The sequence below is a fragment of the Malurus melanocephalus genome, unplaced genomic scaffold, assembly GCF_030028575.1.
Source record: "Malurus melanocephalus ecotype Western Australia unplaced genomic scaffold, MMel_1.1 scaffold_53, whole genome shotgun sequence".
In the NCBI taxonomy this organism is placed as follows: Eukaryota; Metazoa; Chordata; class Aves; order Passeriformes; family Maluridae; genus Malurus; species Malurus melanocephalus.
The window spans coordinates 541,293-565,018 of NW_026623285.1; the positions used below are offsets into that span (position 1 = coordinate 541,293).

At 38.3% G+C, this 23,726-nt stretch overlaps 1 protein-coding gene across 7 annotated transcripts in view; it reads right to left on the reverse strand.

The window, feature by feature from the left end:
- Positions 1-8,171: 8,171 nt before the first annotated feature.
- OSBPL3 (oxysterol binding protein like 3) overlaps positions 8,172-23,726 on the reverse strand; it is an 84,804-nt gene continuing 69,249 nt past the window's right edge. For all 7 annotated transcript variants that reach the window (XM_057365471.1, XM_057365468.1, XM_057365470.1 and 4 more), the window contains 7 exons: positions 22,824-22,887; positions 19,738-19,816; positions 17,511-17,655; positions 16,164-16,308; positions 15,350-15,476; positions 14,677-14,799; positions 8,172-13,220 (listed from right to left, as the gene is read on the reverse strand). In XM_057365471.1, the coding sequence (XP_057221454.1) occupies positions 13,124-13,220; positions 14,677-14,799; positions 15,350-15,476; positions 16,164-16,308; positions 17,511-17,655; positions 19,738-19,816; positions 22,824-22,887 (780 nt within the window). In that variant the 3' untranslated portion in view covers positions 8,172-13,123. The remainder of the gene's footprint in view (positions 13,221-14,676; positions 14,800-15,349; positions 15,477-16,163; positions 16,309-17,510; positions 17,656-19,737; positions 19,817-22,823; positions 22,888-23,726) is intronic.

Here is a 23,726-nt window from a genome sequence, read left to right on the forward strand (position 1 = left end):
TTGAGGCTTCAAAGTYTGTCAGAAACTGGCTGCAAATACGAGACATGTAAGACTGAGCACCCACCTTGAGCACCCACCCTTCAGTCTTCGTGGAAATGCTCTGCAGGTGCACTGCACAGTCAAAATTCACAGCCCATGGTTATTCCATGACCATCTGGGATGCCAACAGGGAGAGCATTGTGTCAGAGAAACACACAATCTCAGCGTGGTCTGTCAGTCTCACACTCCATCTCCTGAGCTGAAGCATAAAGTGCGTCACTGCTGCGTTACAAGATCCTTCTGCATTGCTCCTTCATGAGAAGATCCTCTTGCAGAAGGAGCAGAGGGAGAAAGCCAGGAACTTTTCCCTCTATGACAAACTGCTCTTGGTGTGGGAGAAGTTCTGGCTACCTCTTAAATAAGTGAAGTGAGACATGTGGCTTCACAGCCACAGCTTAAAAAATCAGTAATGCACATAATAAGTGAGTAATAACACAAAAGATAGTAATCTGAAAGGGAAAAAAAGACCCCAGCAAAATCGGTTTTTGAGTATGGCTCTATGAAATTCCTCAGGCATGTCAATGAAGATAAGAAATCACTGAGCATACCACCACAAGATGTCAGCATTGCAGAATGGTTATTCCTACCAGAAACAAAGTTTTTGCACCCTATATGCATTTGGAGTTAGATTTAATTTTTTTTTTTTTTTTGTATGATGGCATAATCTGACCTTAGTTTTTTCAACCATTGACATTATGATATCAGTCTGAATTCAGTTGCAACAGGGAATTTATTAAATGGCTTTTTTTTTTTTTTAATCTCTGTCTTAAAAACTTGTAAAAATGCTTTCACAGCATGAACATCAGTACTAATGGCAAGTAATACCTGTGTTGTTTCAGGCTGCATTCAGCCTGGCTACAAAATGCTCACTAAAATTGTGCCTGCATATTGAGGTAGCCAGAGGTCACCCAAAGGTCTCTGCTGCTGCATGCTAGGCCTTTTTAAAACCCTCACACTGGCTGGAGAAGGGTCTGCTGGCCTCAGTTCTGTGGAGGAAGTGGGAAAAAGTGTCAAATTATTTTGGGCTTCTATTTAGAMGAAAAGGATATTTGGGGTACCAAATCTTTTTAAAGATGTCCAGCAACATAAGCCAAACCAACAGCAAAAGAACATTACTTTTTTTTCTCTGTCTCCTTTTGTAAGAATTAAAGAAAGCTGCTAAGCAGCAGTTTTTGTTTGTTTCTTTATTTCTTTCAGACCAACTAACCAACTCATTCGTCTTCCACATTAAAATTCATGTCCTGTTTTGCTGGGATGCTCTGTACTTTCTGCCTATACCATTCAGTCTCTGAAACATTTCCTGTTGCACWCAACAGCTTTCTCGCTCTCCTGCTGTTACGGCTGTCACCAGCCCTGCCACTGTGCCAGCAGCGAGTGACAGGCTTAGCAAGGGACCGTGTCCTGASAAGGGGAGATGAGTGGGAGGGTGCAGTGAGCCAGGAGGGAGGGACTGTGAGTCCAATGCAGCCAGAAAACCATTCTGCTGTGTTTCCCTACCCGTTCATGTGACATTCTGTCCATTCTGCTCTTGATGATGGAAAGGTGAAGGTCTCTAAAGATTTTGCCTGTAAGATGAGCTTGGTCACTCTTTGGAGGCTRTCTTGTATTGCCAGGTTCAACTCTGCTTACCAGTATGAGGAAAACAGAATTCACTGCTGGACCTTCTGGTCCCTTGGAAGGACCACCAGAGAGTGCCATGCTGAGATGCTGCAGGAGAGCAGATGTGTTCAATAATTTTGCTGTGACTGTAACTCAGATCTCATTGCCTCGAGCACTGATGCTGGCATGGGGACAAGCAGTGCTACATCTGCCTTTCTGTAGTAGACACATCGTGGCACAGGTCTCCCCTCTGTCATTCTATTCAACCATTCGATGATTCTAGGGTGTCTTCAATAATAATAYGGAGAACTGCATGATTTGCATGAGAACTTGGTCCTCCTAATTTTAAATTGTAGATTAGATGGCAGCCATAGAACTTTATTTTTTTAATAATGATAAATGAAGACTTAGGAATAGGTAACATTTCATGCATGTCTCTAAAGCCTTCCATAATAGTTTATTAGAAACCATCTGGTTTCATTAATGTTTTATAAAAAACCATCTGGCTGCTATATTGTTAAAGCTATTTAGTAGTAAAACTTCCTCATGAATTTGCCAAAAGGAATGACTATCAAACTCCTGTGTAGGAGCCCCAAACAACTTTCATGTAGGTCCTGTATAAACAGTTATTTTAAAAGCATTAGACTACACCAAATTTCAACATTAAACTTCAAAAGTCTAAAAAATGTGTCAGTAATAAAATCTGAAATTTAGCATACTCCTCATGTTTCTTAATTTTTCTTCTTCTTCTTAYATGTTTAATTCTTGGCCAGTTGGAACAGGACCTACAAAGTTAAAAATGACAAGCTGTATTTAAATAAAAAATATTAGGAATTTGTTTTTCAATAAAACATTAGAGGATACCTGTCACTATGCCTCCAAAAAAATGTAGCCCTTCACCTYTGTATCTCTGCACATGTACACTTTTCAGACTGTAAGCACTCTGGCAAGGTGCTCTGCTCTGAAATCTAGCTGTACAGCACATGGCACCATTTAGAGTTGTGCAGTGCCTACTACTATGGGCAGCTAGGTAACTGACTGTGAGTGATTATATAATATGCATTGTTTTAATAAATTGTATACTTCCTCTCACAATTATTCTACTGAGAGAAAAGCTGGTTGTAAGTTTTCTTTGATCAGCTCTCCAGATTTGTTCTGTTTCATGCAATTCCTTTTGCATCCTCTGAATGTGTATGCACAAGCATCCTTGAAAAAACTCACTATCCAACCGCATGAGCAAATTATTCAGGCAGAATTTTCTGAAGAATGGGCAGTACGTGATTGCAGTCCCTCATGGGGCAGCCCATGGGATGGTGTTCATGTTGCTCTGCTGCAGAACTGGAGCATGGCCATAGCCAATCCTTGCAAARTGTTCAGAAGCTAACATTAACATTTCATTGAGTAACACCAGATGCATGTTGTCATGTACTACATTTGTAGCAGTAGGTTTATTATGATTTAAAACACATTTTATCTCTCTCTTTTGGTTTTTTTCGCCTCCTTTGTTGTCTTTCCTAGTTGTTTTGTGAACMATAATCTCCCTTCTCATTACCTGTTAACTGTCTGCTCAGTCTCTCTTGCAGGAACAACAGCAGAAATTCAGGTTCCAGGGCAATCTGAAAGAGTTTTCTCCAGAACAACAAAAAAAAAATGCTGTTTTAAGTGCCCACAAAGATAGAAATTGAGAATTTTGTTTAGCAATCTTTGAAGCAGCCCATGGCCCATAAAAGTAGCAGATTCGTTGAGAAGACCACAAACAGCAAAGAAGCCAGTGGCTCCAGAGGGTCCTGAGGAGCTGTGATCTCTGGTCACAGCTCTGACAGCTCCTGCATTGCCCCTACAAGTGAGTCGGGGTTCCTGCAGCTTCCCAGGGGCTCTGCAGCAGGAGCTGCCATGGGCTGTCTGCATTTTCTGCTGTAGAAACACACACTGCAATGGAGTACAGAAGTTAAAACCCCACCCCATTTCACACRGGGCTGATAGTTCAGCCCCATTGGGTACCAAGACAAAGGCCCTATGTTTCTTCATAARGCCACTTCATTTTTTCAGCTTGCTATTGCTCCTCCTAGTTTCAGCCAGTGAAAGCGAAGTGTTTGCTTTGCAATGTCCTACAGGCAGTGAGGTAAGAACATACCTGAAAGGGAACAGGATGAAAAAGAACACAGTTCTTTTTGAAACAAGGAGCTTGGGAGTTCTTTCTATATTATGCAAATGTGTATATTGTATTTATATTATGCACCTGGACAGCAGGTGCCATAATGGGGGTGCTTTGGGTCAAAATAGATTGGTAGATATAAAAGCACTGTGTTCAGTTCTGGGCTCCCCAGTACAAGAGAGACATGGAGCTCATGGAGCAGTTCCAATGGAGGGCTACAAAGATGATTAAGGGACTGGAGCATCTCTCTTACAAGGAAAGGCTGCGGGAGCTGAGCCTGTTCAGCCTCGAGAAGAGACAACTGAGAGGGGAKCTCATCAATGWMTRTCAGTATCTGAAGGGAGGGGGTCAAMAGGATGGAGCCCAACCTGACTGTTTCTGTGAAAAGGCTGCTGCTGTCCTTCTGAACAGAGCAGGAAACACTGCACATTCTGAAGATTTGTACTGGTGATGGCTAGAGATAGATTCACAGCTCCAGCTTGCTGGCACTACTTGTTATATTGCAGTTCCACRTACAGACCAGGTCCTCACTATGCTGGAGAACAAGTTCATCTATGAAATAAAGTGTTGGCCTCTCTGACAATTAAAAATATAATTTATTTGCTCCATCACAGGACTAAAACTGATGTCCTTGCTTCTTGTACTGCCCTTGTTTTCTGAATGGTGCACTGATTTGGGTGAATGGCGCACTCATTTGAGTGAATGGCATCTGTAACATCCTTGGGTGGATGGCTTTCTTATTGCCAAAGAGAGAGCTCTTTGCAGCTGGGAGATGGGATTGTACTTCTCCTGCAGAACCTGTCAGCTTGAGCTGGGGCTCATTTGGTTCTCCTACAGTTATTGTCCAGCCTCACCGATGCCAGCATGCCACAGGGTGAGCAATACAGTTTCTAAAAGAGAAGAAAGACCAGCTATGTCCTGAGAGGATGCATTATCAGGAAAGGAAACAATGAGCAACCAGTACTGGGAAAGCAGGAACTGCAGTTATTCTTTTTCCTAGGACCTCAKGACAGCATGCTTCAATACTGAGAATTCTATTTCAGCATATCCTCTTTCCTCTCATTCCTTTCTCCCATCATGTCAAACAACAGTTCATGTTGGTATCAAGATCAAAGCATTCACATGAGCATCAGTTTCAGGAAACTTTGCATCTAGATAAAATACAGTGGAGCTCCTTCTGCAGCACTTTTTTTTCCCCCTTGAGACGTGGCACATCCTATTTTTCAGTTCCTGATATTCACAAAAGGTGAGAATATAATTTCCTAGAGTTCTCTACTCTGCACCAACTTCAATTGAAGCTTTACTCTGTCTCCAAATTGCAAGGGGACATGTTAWAGAAGGGCTAGGCTCACCATCCTCTGGTAACTAGAGAACTCAGAAAAAGCCAAGTTTGCCGTAACTGACCTACTTGCAATGCTCTGTCAGGCAAAATCCATAGTAAAAGATTTTCCCCATAAAGGACTTCATAATTTGGTGCACTATTTTTGAACTTTATAAGAAAAATTGATTTTTCCATCCAAAAAGCCTATATAGTTCTTGTTGCCTTTTTCTTGTTGCCTTTACAGGATTTGCTTCATTGTCTGAAGTGCAAGTAACAAACAATGAATACAAGTAGAATGATCTCTTGACTTCACTCCATCTTCAGCCTGTCAATTGCCCAAATGATAACAAACCTAGCAGTAAACAAAACAGTAAATCTCTTTCAGCTATTAGACAGTTTCTCATCTATTGATAAATCTACATAATCTTCCTTGCCTTAGGCAGCAATCTAGGCATTGCAGACATCCTCATAAAAACCTAAGGAGGGAAGGATTTTTCAAGGCATGTACTGCAGTAATTCAAAGCTGATTTACTGCAACCTTTATTTATTTTTTTTTTTAAACACAAGCTGAAAAGTAAGCAATTTTTAATTTTGGAAATAAATTTTTATAGAGAAGTTTTAATAAAGACAAACTATGTTAACTGAAAAAGAAAAGCAGTTTTGAATTCTAACAGCTGCTTTTACTAGAATAGCAAGGGAAACATCAGCACATAAAATCCTCAAGGAGAAGTAGTGTCGTGATATTTAGAGGAAAACAATAATTCCTGGAGTCTAAGAAATTACAGTCAGAAACATCAGTGGATGTTCATACACAACATCATATGTTCCAGGAATTTATTAGTGTTTAGAGAGCCTGTAAAAACTTATATCAATGACCCCACAGAGACAAATTCYCCATTAACTTAAGCCTTGGTTACACTCAGTTCAGTAGAGCAATGTTGATTTATCTCAAATGAGAGTACAAAATAATTTCAAATATTTCCCTTGGTACAGAGTAAGCAAAGATACAAATTCATAAGTATACATCAGATTTTGGTATCTGGCCAGGTTTTAACCCTATTTAAAAACAGAAAGTAACSCTGCAAATTCTCATGCATCTGCTACAAAAGAGGGGTATAAATTAAAAATCAATAAACAAAGGACAGAGAGCAATGCTTGACTGCAAGATGAAAGAAATATAACAGAGGCATGAAAAACAACAACAAAAGAGCCAATTTGTGTTGGTTACTATGTAGAGCAAGCTTTGCTCAGCTGTCTGTTTTTCMTCCCTGGTGGTTTGAATAATTTTGCAATAAGCAAAATTACTTTAAAATAGAGAGTACTATTAATGAACAGACAACTGAGCTTAAACCAAATTGGATATGAGGTCTATATAAGCCAAGTTTACCTTGCACTYGTGCAGGGGAGAACAGCCTGTTTTGTGTGAGTAGCACTGACCACACTGTGGGTGCTTGGCAAGGTATTAGCTTGAGGGGCAGTCATGAAAAATTCATATCAATTTTTGTGTAAGAGAAATTTCTGCTGCCCTGGGTGTTCATGACTAGGGCAACATTAATGAGCATCCCTTGCACTCTTCCTCTCCCTTTTATGAGAAAAATATTACTGCTTCTGTAAACCACAACTTTCCCAGCAACTTGAACTAAATGCTAGTTATTTCAGATACCAATTAAACAGTATCAGGTAATTCCCCCTGATATGATGAGAARGTTCCAAAGTTCTTAACCAAACAGAACCAAAACAGCTGGATTTCAGAAAAACGGGAGYTGATTCTTGCCCACTATAAAGACTGTTTTTTTTTTGACCTCTATCCTAATTCTGCCAGGTACAAGAGCTGAGGATATTTTGCATGGTAACAAATTTATATATTCAGTTTTCCCAGCTCTCCTGAAACCTCCATGCTCCCTCCCACCAAATCTTTGTAGACACTGAGCCTGCAAAGTGCTGCAGAACTGCAGTCAGGAATTTCATGGTGGTCAGGAATTACACTCACTATTTTTCAATATCCTATTCTCATCTATATGGCATCTTATACAGATATGGTGGAACTGTGAGACATAGTTGAGATCTGACTGGCGGATCTATTGTCCTAAATAATGTTCTGTAAGGGAAAACCACCACATTGATATCCTTCCTTTCCAGTTATTTATTTTATCCAGTACATACCATGTTTCCTTTTTTTTTAAAAAAAAAAAAAAGTTGGTTTATGAAGAACATTTGGTTTATGGTTTCCACATTCATGCTAAAGCATAATATTAATGCAGCACATCTGTCTACCAAAAACTGCTTTTAAGAATAAACTTCCATGTGTAAATGAATTCCATCCCASAGCCTGGCACAATAGCCATGCAGCAGAGCTGTACAGAGCAGTACAACTGGAACATTGCACAGCTACCAGACAGATTGTAAGAGTGATAAATCAGGGTTCTAGCAGATGGAAGCTCTTTCCCACTTGCCATTTTGGAAAGTGTAAAAAGCACAGATCTCTAGAGCAGCAAGATTTGTTTCAGATGCCACTAACAACCTTTGAAGACAGATGCTTACAACCCCTGGGAAAAAGTCAGGGTGCTCTGTGACCTTTTGCAAGTATGATTTATTAACARCCAACTAAACAGGTTACAGAGACAAAAATAATAAATCAAATTGTGCATCAAGGTGCTCCAACATTATTACAAATTTTTGGAGTGAAGCAGAAAACAAGGATGGTCCTGACTACAGAAAGACTTCTCAAATATCTGCAAGTCAGCAATAATTCTAATACATAATATTCTGTTCCTCATTCTGAAATCAGTAATGCCCTATCAAAACAAACAACAAATTCAGATTTTAGCAGCTTTGCGTATGCAATACCTCACACACTTGGTATGTTTTTCCAATACTGGAACTAGTAAAATACTGTYAACACAAAGACTTTCTGATTCTCGGGGATGCCAACCATCTCCAAGGCGTGGAGCTGACAGAGGTCATCACCTCTTGTGGATCAACATCCCAAACATTCTCGTAAACTTTAGTACAGTTTTTTTTTACACACTAGTAACACCAAATCCAAAACTTAGATTAAAAAAATGGACCATTTAAAATAATTCTTTAACATATGGCAACTACTTATGTGTAAAATTTATCTTATTGCTTTCAAAAAGCTGCAGCAAGAACAGGATTTAAGAACTGAGCAGTACAGTAATACATTTGGTGGTAAATTACAGCATTTACTAAGTTTCAAAAGATAAGCCAAATAATGTGCAATTTCTTATGAACCCACAGCTACTGGAATGAGTTGCAACCACCAGCAGCTAGAAAACAAAAGGATGATTTAGTGAACACTGTGAATTTTATTTATTGTCAGCATGATTTATGAACTCATAATTCACTCAACCAAAAAAAACCCTTTCATTTTAATGTTACTCCTTTAAATAGCACCATCTCATTCTAGCCCTTGCAAGATGTATGTGGACAAGTTGGATGTCATCCTTCTCCTATTAAAATGCACTGTGGGCTAAGTTTTGCATTCCTCTTCAGCTTGCCCCTTCTGTGTGAGTTGTACATGAAAAAGAAGCCATTCTGAACAAAGCAAGATGTGCTGAAAATTTCCTGCCCGCCAAGCTGGTAATTTGGGGAGACAACACAAGAGATTTACACAAAAGCAGATTCAAGGACTTCAGTAGTCAGGATCTGCTGAGCAGATAGAGCTGCACATTTCCATAGCACACAACCCTTACCAGGTCTGACTCCAGAGTGCAAGGAAGTCTWGTTCACAGTCAAGGAAAAGATACAAAAGGACAGAACAATATTTATTGGGAAAGAATTTAACTRCAGCCTATAGGCATGATTTATCATTTGTTAGAAGGGACTGTTTCTTTATTCATCATGTTTTTCTAATAAAGAGAAAAATGGGACACTAAATAAGGGACCACACGGAACACCTGAACAGGACTGTAAACAGCTGAGGGAAAGTGGGGGGCATGGAAAGGGGTGAGGTCTTTGGAAGGTTGGGGTTTTTGGTTTTTGGTGGGGGTTGTTTGTTTGTTTTGAGACCAGTACTGGACCTTTGTGCAAAATGAAAGCTGTTCATGGTTGGGCTSTAGTTCTGGTCCCATGGATTGGTGTTCCTTTCTCTACAGTCATCTGGAGTCAACACTAAGCTGCCAGATAATAACATGACTGTGTTTGCAACTATTATGTCCTTCAGGTGCCAGGTTTTAGGGAAAGCAGCAATCCTGTTTCCAGTCCTTGAAAGACAACTGGAAGAACAGATCTCCAGGATGTTTTCTTATCCAAATTCAGGCTGTTTTTTGTCTTCCTTCCAGGCATTTAACTTTATGAGCTCTGTATAAAGAACGTGAGTGCAGACTGCTGGATCTGTATTCCAAAAAAGCATCTAAAAGAAGTAGATCAGTTCTGGAAAACCATCACATCAAGCATATCTCAGAGAGCAGAGATCCCAAAAGGAATGCAGTGATTAATGGTGCATTCTAATTCCACTTGGTCTAAAGGGCATTTCGCGCTACCCAGAGTCACCTCCTGAACAAGTGATGCTGTTKTGCAATCCCCAATTTACACTGTATCAAAATCAGAAACTAAGTGCCAAGCATGCAAATCTGGAAGTAGAGCTGTGGGTTTCTGTTCCTATGTACCATATTTCCCTGGATTTTTTTTTTTTCTTTCTATGCTTTGCAACTGAAAACTGAAGAAAGGTTTCAACACCCAAAGGCCTGAGCTGCTCCATCACCTTCACRGAAGTTTGAAGTGTGGGTTTTACTTTGTGAAGAGACACACAAAGAAAGGCAGAGCCAGATGAGTGCTTCTCAAACTGGCCTCCAAAAATCATATTAAGTGATGTTTATAAAGTCATGAAGTAAGAGAGCTGTAACAGCAGGCAATGGTCATCAGGAAATTTTAAGACTGATCCATGGAGYTACATACCTTGGAATCACAGCTGTGTATGAAAGGAAGCAGTTAAGTTGCCTGATACATTCAAWTTACTATTCAGGGTAGAAATAGTGGATAAAAAGTCCCTCAGTGTCAGATATTAAAAACAACAGTTGTCTTATAATTAGTTACACTGCAGAARGCTAATATAAATTTTGTACCTGTTAACATAGCTGAAGTTTTGGGGAAGAAAATTACCAAAATTTCGTATTTTACCAAGAATAACTTTATAGAATATAATAAGGTTTGTGAATGTTGAATATATTTACATGCAGAAATACACAGAACTAACATCAAGACAATTTTCTTCCACTTCTTGATATACAGTTAACAGAAGTTGAACAACTAAACCCAATTGTTTCATACAAAAGAAAGCAGGGAAACTACTGTGGTTGGAAATGTGGGGTCAGAGGATTGTTCACAACTGGTTACATTGTGTTTGGAGGAATGTATTAGAGATTTACAAAAGGAGCAATTAYGTGGTCAATGATTTTGCTTCATGCATTAAGAAATGCCCTAGATTATTCTCAGGTATTTTTCTGGAGACAATACTAAAATCCTGGAGTTTATATTCTTGATACAGAAATTTTGATGAAGAAAATTTTATATAAGGCACTGCTCAGCCCAATRCTTCTTGTCATTAATTCCATGTGTTTCAGACAATTTAGAGTTTTTGAGAAACCAGACTTGGCACTGCCAGTCTAATTTCTCAAAARTCATGACTCAAATACCCCATATGAGATTTGTTTTGTTTAATACCTGTATGGGGGAAATCTCCTCCACAMACAGAATATACAAACCCAGCAATCAGAACAGACAGTATTTCACAGTAGCTGCCAAATATGACAATAAGCAAGCTTAATGCAGCCTTCACAAATTTTGCTCCTTTTAAAAAAAGTTCTTTAAAATTTCCTCTACCCTCTTTTATTTTTAAATGAACCTTATTTTTAGTGTAAATTGTAATTACCAAGAGCAAGGACAATTACAATTACCAACTCATTTCTGTGTCAGGTTTTGACAATTAATACAAGGATAAAACACAGGAAGGGAACAASTCATGGAGAGAACCTCATTTTCCTTGAAAAGCCAAACAGCCCCCAAAGGTTGAGATTTCCTTTGGAATCAAAGCCCAGATTTTGTCTTCATATAAATGTGAAWCTTGCCTTGTTGCAAGCTGCTGGCATGATAGTCAAGTTTTTCAAAGACATATTAATTAGAAATAATTATGCTAACTTCTTTGGTAATAAATTACAGAAATTATGGTGAGGCAGAGATCCTGCRAAAAATGAAAAATGGTGAAAAAGCATTCATCTGCCTCTGAGACAATGAGGCTTCAAGGTAAWAGAAAGCAAAATTCAAATATACATCTAATCTGACATCACAGATTTTGTTTAAAATTGAAAACCTTCATAGTATTTCCTTCATGTTACATATAATACATGGATTCATTTTTAATAGGTATTCTCTAGAACAATGCAGCACAATTGCAGTAAAGTGCAAGCTTTTCTAAGCTACTAGTCTGTCCTCCTAGGAATCTACTTCATCCATGCCATGTCCAATTCTTCCAGCCAGAAGCCAGCTTAACATGGCATMATTTGGGTTTGTTTTGTGTCTTTACAGTGGCATGTGAAGAAAAGAAAAGGGGGTGGTGACAGGATGCAGATCTATCACATGGAAAACTGCATTGCTGCCAGAGAGTTGCAGACACATAGAGCAGATTTGAAGAATCATGGATCAGGCTTGGGTTGCAGATAGGTGGGAATGCAAATTGTTCTGTTAATGACTTTATGATTTGATGGAACAAGCCAAAAATACTGCCCATCTCTATAGTCTTCATTCAAAGGTGAGGCTTCTGCTACATTTGTTTCCTGCTAAATTTCTGACCTATGGTTTAAYAGCTTCACAATTTGAGCCATATGTATAAAATTACAGGAAAGGGATGCAACTGATTTAGTGCAAGACACTTAAATATTTATCTGAACATAACAAACAAACAGAGGAAGATCAAAGACTCCATACACTTCTCCATAAGGCAGATGGTAATTTTTTAAATATAAGATCTTAAATATGTTATTTATTTTTTAAGAGGTAGAAAATATCAAAATACTAGGAAAAAATTTCTAGCGTAAAACAATCAGTTTGCTTACTTTTTAAAAAGTCTTACTGTTGCAATTTTTAGGTTAATAAAAACAAATGAAGCTATGGAAGCACAGGATTTCGTGCTCTGTGTAGATTTCACTTACTGGAAAAAGAGAGAGCTTGTTCATCTAGTCAGTGCTCAAGCAGTATATACAAATGATCTCCTCCTCTTGCCCTGTTGGGGGCTATAAATTTGAAGTGAAAATTTTTCCCAGTGGAAAATTTTGGCGATTCCTGACTTTCTAGCACTACATTTAACCGGGTACAGTTTATGTATAAGGCAGTAGAACCACCGACGTAAGCTCACAACTACCTCTTCCATAATTCTAAGAAGAAAGTTAATAGAAACCAAAGCTTACTTAAATCTTTCCTACAGACAGCAAAAGATCATACYCAGATTCCAGCACCAGCTGATAGTCTGTTTTAGCAGTTTATACCAACCCAGAGACAGCTGAACTACTCATTGCACTGTGGAAGCCTCCCTACAGTTTGAGTTACTAAGGCTTGGACTCTGATTCCTCAGCACAGCTAAGACATGCTGGTGCTACTGTCTCCAATGCGATTCAGTAAGGCATAATTTAACTCAGARCTGACATTATTACACATTGAAAAAGTAGTGTAAAAGCTTCTCTCTTTTCCATCTAGCTGTTAACATTCAGTACTATTTATTAAATATTTTATAAAAAGAAGTTAGGATATTTATACATTCAAACAATCACTGCAATAGTTGAGTAAAGGAAACAAATGAATTATCATATTCTAAATTAAGCACAATTCTGGAGATATGCACATTTGCAAACATACACACACCACACACATATCCTGTATGTGTGTGTCTATGTATGTGTTTATATATATATATATAGATATATAGTTATATTTCAAATATATGTCTTTTAAATCAGATCCAAGAATACAGCACAGAATATCTTCACTTAGCTCCTCTTTCACCAGAGGACAGGATTGTCCAGTTTGGAAAAACCAGGTTCTTTTCTAAGGTCCATGTAGGTTCCATTGCTCACCCAGGAGTCATCGTTGGATTTCCTATCAAAGATTAAGCAAATGTAAGCTTATATTTTCCATCCACGTGCTGTGTAATGCAGTGTAGCACCATGCACAGATACCAATCCAGCCCATGAACCAGGAGCAGTACAGCTCAGTACAGACTGGAGAGCTGAATGGGTGTGTCTGGACTGGGCTGTGGAGATGCATCTCAACAGCCTCATGTTCAGCTGAGATTATTTCATATTTCACTGTCCTAGGYCAGTGCTTGGTACTTAAAACTACAGCCCAAGTTTATTTCATGTCTCAAAGCTTCGAGGGGGAACTTTCCTTTCACCTATCTGAAGACAGCTCAACTTGGTTATTGCATAAAGAGAGGCTCTACCTCACCCAAGAGCCAAAGAATCAGCCTGCTTTTAATCCAGTGCACAACACACTTGGCACAACAGCTAATTATTCTTTTAAGTTAATCAAGGCTTGTGATTTGTGGCAGGGAGAAATAATTATTGAAGAGCCAAATGCATTCATTCATATCTGCTCTAATAMTTTTGCTATATAATAATTAAATTCTTTATTCCATCATTTAAATCTACAGCATAAATCTCAGTTTTCAAATCCTCATTGTAAGGACTCAAATCCTCATTTTCATTCATAATTCTCATTGTGAATATACAATCAAAGTATTAGACTTTGCCTCTATCCTTCCCTTTAGTAGGTGTGATTGGCACGTGATGAATTAGACCACTGCATCTCTGACAAGCTGGTGAGCTAAGCCATTCCCTTTTTGCATCCTCAGCAGTACAGTGTATATATATATATATATATATACACACACATATATATATACACACACACACACATATATGCTGAAAAAATAGGATCCCAGATCTGTTAATAGGCCCATACAACATTCACCTTGGCTCCAACTCTTTCACTGCAGGGGAACAGAGATGCTGGAGGGCAAGACCACATCCTCACCAGCATTTATTTTTGTCTTTCGATTGCTGTAGTCTCCTGCTTAATTGATTTACAACAGGAAGAGATAAAGTGCCCTCAGAATAATTCTTTCCCCAGAAGTAGGGGAAAYATGCTCAAAAATAGCCCTGGAAACAAAAGACTCAAACTCTGCACACTTTCACACCAGGCAATCCCATTGAATTCAGCAGAAGTTSAGCAGAGGTAATCAGGGTAAATCCAGSTACTTCACCTTGCTTCAAAGAATCRAAGAYACTACATTCACTCAGGCAAATTCAAATGTAGRCTAAATATCAATTGCCATCAAGGCAGAAAAAAATAAACTTCAGGGAGGCATTAGTGAAAAAGTAATACATAATTCTGAGTGTAACTAAGTCTGGATTCTTCTACATCACCAAACTATAAACCCAAAGCATAAAGGGGAAACCTGGAAAAAATTGGAGCCTGCCACATGGCAATTAAGAATTAGATCTATAATAAGAATTTCAAWAAATGATAGCATATGCTAATTGTTATCTAGTACCTGAAAAACCGAGGCTGATGCTCTAGATTGTTTTCTTCTAGCACCTTCCGTCGTTCTCTCTGTAGCTGCTCAATCCTCTGCTTTTGTATTTCAGCTCCTTCAATATTCCCTTCTTCGAGAAACCTGCAGCAGCAGCAATATGAGACAATTGGTCTCCTGCCCCCATCTTTGCTTCAGAATCAAACCTTTCCAGCAGGTATTTCACAGTGTTTGAAAGACACACAGCTACCTCTGCAGACAACTGCACTGTGAAAAAGCACTTAACTGAAACTAACTCCTGTAACAAGCTCAGAGGCACAGTTATATTACATTCTTCTATTTGGAAATTTGCAAAAGTAAAAATTTCACCATGGAAAGAAGTTTCAAGTGTCTCAGGTTTTGGGTATTCARATACTGTGTGTGCAACATCCAGTAYCTGAAACAYTGAAGTTTKAACATCCTTGGAAAGGGAATTAYCTAGAAGCATCCAAGAGCCAGTYTTAGGAYAYACTTCTATAATGACTAGACCATCTCTTCCTAATTGATTAAAATGTCTGTTTCAGATGCWCATTAATGTAAAAATAGAAACACACCACAGGTATCTACACAAAAATAGTCTGAGTTCAGGGTAAAGTGATTGTACAGAAGACAAGCAACTATTTAAGGAAAATATTTCAGAGTTAAAGCTTCTTACCTTTGGTCTGGCCTAAAACGTGTGTCAGTGGATGGAAGTAATGACCTAGTTTGTGGGTCCAGTTCATTTAACTCCAGTGCAAATTGAGTAAATCCATACCACTTTTCATAATCTTTGGGCATTGGATCTACAGAAGAAAAGAGTACATTCAGAATTCCAGTTAAATGCTATTGTCTTGAGAAGGAGCATTTCAAGCTCCTTTCAGCCATTTGTTTATCCCTGATCCCCAGTGTCAGTTCTGTGGGAACAAGAGGTTTTTAACAATGTGACAAAAGAGAACATCCCCCTTGATAATTGCTCTGCAACAAGACAGATTTCTGTTCTCTCAGCTGAATCACGGCACAACTGTGATGAAGGCCATGCTATTATCAGAGTGTTTTTCCAAACCACAATAGACCAAACCCCACAAGCTTGAGGAGAAATTCATCTATGGCTGTCATTACAGAACTGAGCTTTGTGGGCCATCCTCCAATGTTTAACACACGAAATAAACAACACTTCTCTGCACAAACAGCAGAGAGGCTTGTTCCTTTTTTTTTTTTCCCTTTTTCTTCCTTCTGGCAAGAGTCCTCAATACCCACTTCATACCCAAATATTAAAATAAGGGAGAATGGAGAAAATGTAGGAAGCCACAGAATTAAGATCTCATATTATTTAAATTATGTATTTTTCTGATCTAGCTTTTAAATGCTTGACAAAAATCTAATATTCTACAGAGAAATAACATGAAATTGGGGCCTAATAAAGGAGGAAAACAGTAGCTTATACTCAAGCAGATCTCAGTTTGTGTAAATGAGCCATTCTGATCACTAACTTGCTCTCCATATGCAGTTTGAAGATGAGGTTGTCCCACAGTATAAACTTTCATGCCACTTCCCAAAGAGTCGATGCACAACTTTCCCAGATTTATCCATGACACTGCCTTCAATCTCATGTGCATTTGGATTCCAATACTTTGCCTAGAAGTAAAAGGAACAAGGGGAAAAAACATCCATAAGAGCTTGAGTGTGGGTCATTTTGCCGTGCCAACAGCACCAGGCTGTAGAGCAGTTTTCTKAAATTAATATTAATTTACATGTGCTTTACAATATCATATGCAAACAACTGCAGTTAGCACCATTAAAATAGTAACTTATAAGTATGTTGGCTTATCAATATACTAATGTTGAGAATAGTATTYATTTTGTTTGCCTTTCTTTTGGGGCAGTACAAGGTGAAGAGCAGCTGACCTTGAATTTTGCCCAAAGGCAGTAGACCCTGAGTCCTGAGTTGGTAATCTACATCTCTCCCAAATTTGCAGAAGTGAAAGAGAAGGAAGGCATATGTTAATCTCCACTTTAAACAATTTGCAGTATCAAAGGTTTTAGATTTGCAGGCTTTCAATCTTTAAAATTTGAACTTTAAACATCCATTGCAGATCTGAATACACATTAAAGTACTTTCAAGTAAGTATTTGCAAATGAAAACTCACCCTAATGTTTCTTAGAAAGCACAATGTATTCAAGAAAACAAATTTAAAAAGCCTTGCTGCTGAGCAYGCCATGATGCTTAGGTACAGTGAAATACTTCCCTTGTACCTKTATATTCTGTTCTATGTAAAGCAGAGCCTTTCTCCATCAGTCAAATACAGAAAATGCAGGTTAAGGGAATTCTCCTAGGATGATTTGCAGRATAGAATTTTTAAGGTCTTGTAGTGAAGCAAAAGCTTTGAGTAACACCCTAACYTCTCATTTAAACTCTTCTGAGTACCTGAAAGGGCTAGAAAAGAGCATCAGGAGAAGCATCCTGCATAAGAACTGGTCCTACAGCTGCTGAATGAATGCAACCACAGCATGTGCCCATGGGTTAGAAAGAGCCATATGGTAAAATACTGTCAGTAGACACCTTGTGCCTCCATCTCTCATCAAACTCAGAGTAGATTTTCTGTGATCTTTCTTTCCTCATACTTCCTCTATTTCCAGTGGAATCACCCAATAAAGCTGTTGCTTCTCTTTCTTGTCTGGCTCTGCCTAGTGAGGGGCAGTTCCTTCAGAGTTGTTTTTCAAGGAATCACAGGTAATTACAGCTTGTAAGCAGAAGTTCTGAGCTTCAGCAGAGAGCTTCATCCTCCCACTGTTAGAAAAGGCAGTGCCAACGTTGCTGTGGTTACTGTTGTGCTTACCTTTATGAAAGTCAGTTTGCAGTGGCAAGTGTCATCATTAAGATTTTTTATTATAATCTCTCCGTAGTGTTCAATCCATCTTTGCCCACTTAAGATGTTATGGATGCAAGATGTTACCTTATTCCATGCAAAATGGTCTTTAAAACTGGAAGGAAAAACATACACAAGGAAAATCACATGCCATGTTCCAATGACCTCAAACCTCAGAAAAAAATTTTGCAGAGAACTTGAATAGAGAAACGAAATATATTATTTTTTTATCAGAATGCTTCATCTTCTCATTCCACACCTTCTCAAAAACAAACCCTATGACAACAACCCCGCCTCCCAGAAAATCTTTTTCACTTCTGCTATATATTTTGGTCTTGAATTCAGTTTTCTCTCAATTCACTCATCCTTCTTTACCAGTTTTAAGCTTCCAGAAGTAATCATTCTGGYATCTTCTACAGTCTGAGATGCCCATTCCACAGCTTGTAACACAGTGACAATGGAAAACACAAGGACATGGGCCATCAGAGTGATCTGAACACATACTGAGASGAATGAGCTTGGCTCAAGCTCTCAGTGCTGGGCCCAACGTGTGTGCTTTAGGCAAGAGCAAAAGTTCTCACCAGGTACACCAAGGTGCAGTTGCACACTGGAAAACAGCAGACAGGAGAGAGAAACAAATACCAGTAGGGAAGATGACATTTTACCTTTTTTGAAAAAAGTAAATGCTATTATGAAATAGCTTTATAAATCATCAAGGAAAGGAAAGTCTCATGAAGACATATATTCTACCATGTGTTCTGGGTATAGATGGCCAAGTCACTACTGATAAGGTAAAATATAAACTTACAAAGCACCAGTTTCTTCACAGCAAGTGCCTCACACACATCCTGTGAAGTTATTGGAATCTTTCCTTACCTCCCCTTAATCACTTGGTTTCACTTGCTGCTTCGTAGGGCACACACAAGGACAGTTTGTACAGACTAGCAGATATGCAGCCAATTTACCCCACAGTAACTTGTTTTTCTGCCCTTAGCTATGCAGGTCACATGCTTATCACAAAWACTACAAGATTGTATTTGTTTCAAAATGACACTTAATATTTAATACTTAATTTTTAGCCTCAGCACCTTTTTTGTACCTGATTCTGTATCAAATACACAGGGATAAAAACCAGCACATGGACATCACATATGCATCAGATTGCTTTCCAGTTCATCAGCCCATCAGAGGCCCTAATAAATTAATTGTCTTGGCTCTGAATGCTCATTCACATCCYAGAAACTTTTCATTCCAAAGCTTAGGGTAGGTGCTATGAGTATAACATGGTTTAGACATCACCTTTTAGACACTATCTTACTATACAACAATTTCATCCATTTAAAAGAAAAAGGCATGCTTGGTTTGGTGAGTGCTAGGTCCTTGAATTCTTTTTTTTTTTTCTTTTCTTCTTTTTTTTTCAGATGGCACAATAATTAATTTTGTACTCCCTCATTGGAAAACAGATTTAATTGGAACACTGCTCAACCTTTAGACCTCTGRTTCTGCAAACAAGATGGATATAGGCCAGTTTTTAAGAGATTTTAATTGCTCATCAATAATGGGCACTCTGACAAGCCAGCATTGGAACACTGCAGATTTTTATTAAAAAAAGCAAAACAAAACAACTATACTCAACACAACTACAGTGGCTGCTTCCTTGGATAATAAACACCAGATATGTAACTGGTTCTGTTTATCACTTGCAGTAATTATTTCTGCAGTGAGATGGCTGTTGGCCTTGCCTACGGCCCAGAACTCCATGGTTTCAGGGGGTTTCAGACAGAAACAACACCACCCCTTCCCTKAAGTCCATATTCAAGCAAAAGGATTCATAGCTTCCTTTAGCCTGCAATTTTCCCCTATGAGTTTAAAATGCATTAAGGTAGAAATTCATCTAAAGTATGAAAATACCAACTTTTCTTTTTTCAAGGTGTACAGGAGTGTTGGTTTTTTTTTTTTCCCTGTTTGTTTTTCATAGCCTTTGAAAGTATAGTGCTTCTAATTAATGCTTCTGGTTTTGGTCTGGTGGGGTCTTTCTTCCTCCCCTTTTCTCTTTAAATCAAATCATAGTCACCAATTCTCCCAAAGGTCTAACAGGGCACAGCAGAGCTTGCTGTCCTCTGAATGAATGTGGCTCCAGTGTGTGCAAACACCTCTGAGCTGTGCATGAACAGCAGTGCCTGACTGCAGCACTTACGCTGGAAGGGTTACGTGCGTTGTGCCAACTGGAACGATTTCCATGGACTTTCCCCAGAATTTGTTTTTCCATCTTACATCTGAAACAAGAAGAAAAAACAGACAGGTTTAKTTATTGGCATGGGTGAAGCAGTCTGTTTCTGGGTTCTACCTTATTTTCAAGAAATTCAAAATAACAAAGTGCAACAGAAGTGTTCAAAGAATGTTGTGGAACCTTCAAACAGTGGTTGGTGGTTTTTTTTTTTTGTTGTTGTTCTTCTTGCTTTGTTTGACTTTCATTATATTATTGGTTATTTAAATAGCAAAGTAACAGGTTATTAACCCTCTCTCAAAAAACCTTTTCAAAGAAAGGAATTTGAATAAGCTATAGGCAGCATATCTTTGTCTGCAATTCAGTTGCTACAGAACTAATGCAGAAATTTTTAAAATCAAAAGCAGAATTTCAAATACAAAAATATAACAAGCATATCCACAGTCAAAAGGCTAGAGAAAGTTTCAAAGGGCATGAAATGGCAGAGGGACTTAATCCAACGCCCTCTGTAAGTTTAACTAGTCTTTTAAAATCTTGTTTGAATCACAGTCTCATGACATTTCTTTTAAAATATAGATATATGAGAAAACTCAGTGTAAGTTTAGCCAAATTTATTGAGCAGAAGCATCTGGGAGAGAAAGAAAACAGACAGAGGAGCATGGCAAAAGGGGTATGGAGTTAAACTGGGCTACATAATCAGACAGTAACTTCCATAGTAACTTCAGAGCTCAGGGGAATAGCACCCTTCATGTATTAGACTCTAGGAATTACCTGCCCAACCTGAAAAAGAGGGGAAAATTCAGCTCTAGTCTCAAAAAGATGCTAGTCCTAACAGAAGGAAAACAGAACACTTTCCTGTGCAATTCTGGGAGAAACTCTAGTGTCTGCTGTGAGATAAATGCTCAAACCACAATTAGGAGATTATTCAGGTATCTCCAAGTGTGTATGTACAAGTGAYGAGTGAGTCACATGGAGCTGCCTGTCATTGCGAAGACTAGAATGGAATACAGGGCAGAATTMTGCATGCTAAAAAGTTACTTTTTTATCATGCAAGTAAAGGACCTTTTGGATTTTTGGGTTTTGAAGTTTGATGCTGGGTCAGCATSTTCGGTGACAGAGATTCTGTTGTGATTCCTGCAGAGCACAAGAGCTCCAAAACTACTTTGAGTGTGAYGTTGTTGAGGCAAATTCTGCATTGGTTTTCTCTCTTCTGCAGTGGGATGGAAGAAAATGGGCAAAGGCACACCCTACTGAGTTTAACAGTTAAAATGCATTRCCAGATTGTGCCAAATTCTATGTTCTCACAAACGGCAAAGCTGTCCCACAAAGATCAGTCTGTGGGAAATATCTTGGGAGCCAGTGTGCAACTTGCTCATRCAAGAATTTTAGGACTGAAGAGAAAAAGCAAAGTGTTATTTCAAAGCTGTGCTCTTAGCTGYACACTAATTCAGGCACAGATGCTGYAGAAGCTGAAACTTCCTTAATTTCCATTGCTCATGTGCTGATACTTCTCTGCAARAGCAGTCAGCTTCATAAGTCATGGAAAGCTATTTCCAAACTACTGGTCCCTGTCAGAGCCCAGTCTTCTAGTCCACTAGAAATGATCAAGAGATTTCTTGATGTTGAAAAACATGAACTAAGGTCAGTGCCTAGCTGGATGACAGCTCTGGCAATGTTGCTGTCTGCTTTTTAGCTGAGTGAAAAGATCTTTGCAAAGAGAAAGAACTGAACTCACTGACAAGCTGCCTTTATGATTAAATTTATGTTAATCCTTCCACATAAGTTAATATAGCCTCATTACAAGAGGTTGCAGCACTGAAAAATTGCCTTTACAATGGAAAAAAAAATCATTGTCTAGACCTCCCATAAGCTCAGTTAGCCACATTTAAAAACAAAAACCCCCCGAGCCCTGCTGCATCCTGATTGATTGTCCTGTGCCCATAAAGACCAAATCTCAGAGTCTCACATTAATCAGATTCTCAGCTTTCATTRTTATAGAACAACTTAATTCTCTAAATGGAAGTGTTAAAATATTTGAGTGTTAACAGTTGTCAAGATCTGTTAAAGAAATCAGTCTCATCTATTTTTATTAAGACAGGCTGCTATCTATTCTTATTTATACAGTATTAAAGTTACTCAATAAAAAGTTACTCAAGTTACTCAATTTTTGGTCATCTTAGCTTTTGGGCTAAGAACAAAAGGATTCTTGTATTTGTTTACAAAGCAAAGAATTACACAGAATAATAAAACCCAGACTAATGGGTTCCAATTTCTCTTCAGTATGGCTCCATCTGTAATAACAATAATCAAGTCAGCAGAGTCAATCAGGAAAAAAAAAATTACAACATGGCTACATTGTGAATTGACAAAGTCCTGGGTGAAGGATTTTAACTGAGTTAAAAGGCACAGTTATGTTTTGTGTACACTCCAGAATTATCTAACCACACAGGTAATGTTACTGACTGAYATCTTCACCAGCATTATACAGAAAACAAAGTTCCAACACGCATCTTTTGAAAAAACATTAGTAGCCAAATGGTTCAAAATCTTACATACTGTAATAATGCCAGCAGAGAAAGAGAAGGTAAATGTATTTATCCTTRCTGTTAGCTTAATTTTGAAAATTGCTTTCAGGACAAGTTTACAAGATTTGCCAAGGTTCAGGATTTAACTTGTCTTCCAGCTTGCTTGTTTTATAAATATCTTGAGATACAATTCTTCTTTACTAAAGAACAACATCACCCCCCCCCCCAAAAAAAAACCCAAACAAACCCGATTTTAAAGAAGTGCAGAAATGCATACATGAAAATAATAATCAATTAATGTTATATTAAAAAAAAATCCAAACAAAGCAAAATACCTTGAGAATTTTTTTTAAAAGCAGAAGATCCAAGTAAAAAGCATGCAAGTAAGTGTAGGCTATTATTTCATAAAACCATTCTAATACCATTTAAGCAAGGAATTTCATATTTTACTAATTTCTGGATATTTTTTGTTAGACATAGAATAAAAATATTATGAACATTGTAAAAGCAAATGATAAACTGAAGAGTTACCTTGCCAAAAAGCAAAATTCACAGATTCAGCATGGCATGCAGAAATAGGTGGATGGTGACTGACCTAATAGCAAGACATAAAAGGATGGGGGATAAAGAGATTAACATATGAACACTTGAACTGTCATTTTGGTTTGGCTTCTTTTATCTTTTTTTCTCCTCCATTCCCATACGGCATTTACAATTTGAACATTTGTTTTCCCTTCACWGTTGTGTCCTGAAGGGGGAGGCAGTGAGATTAATAAAGATTCTGAGACCTAGGAAGCCTTTAAAGAAATGGGAAATGCTTATTTTAGATGCTTATGATTTTGTTGAAGTGAAAATCTAGCTATATATGCTTTCTACATTCTCTCTAAGGTGATAATGAAATATACCCTTAGGACGTCCTAATAGATTAACAGAAACCACATTTTGAGCACACAGACAAATTTAAAAAAAAAACAAAACCCAAAACAAAGGAAGCTACAAGCTTCTGAACAGTAAATGACCACAAAACCCTGAGTATGAGTGAGAAGATAGTGATCAGCATCTCTAAGTGGGTCAGGGGTGAAGAAATGAAGCCATGAAATTCCATCCARCAATCCCTACTACTGCAGCAGTGACACCCCAGGTGTTTCTGGTGTGAAACTCTAACCACATGCACTGCATTTCATCAGCTTTGGGCAACAGCACGTACATGAATTAGGGCAACCACCAAACTAGCAAAGCAAGGACTGTGAGTAAATAAATAATTCAGACTATTAAAATGCAACAGTAAATAAAAAAAGCACCAAGTAWAAGCAGCCACTCCTTGGTTTGAGTTCTTCCTTCTGGGTGAACATGACTAACAACTGACCRTGTCCAGCTCTTAGAAGTGCAATGCCTGCTATTCCTTGGATCACTTTATTTTCAAGTCAAATTGCT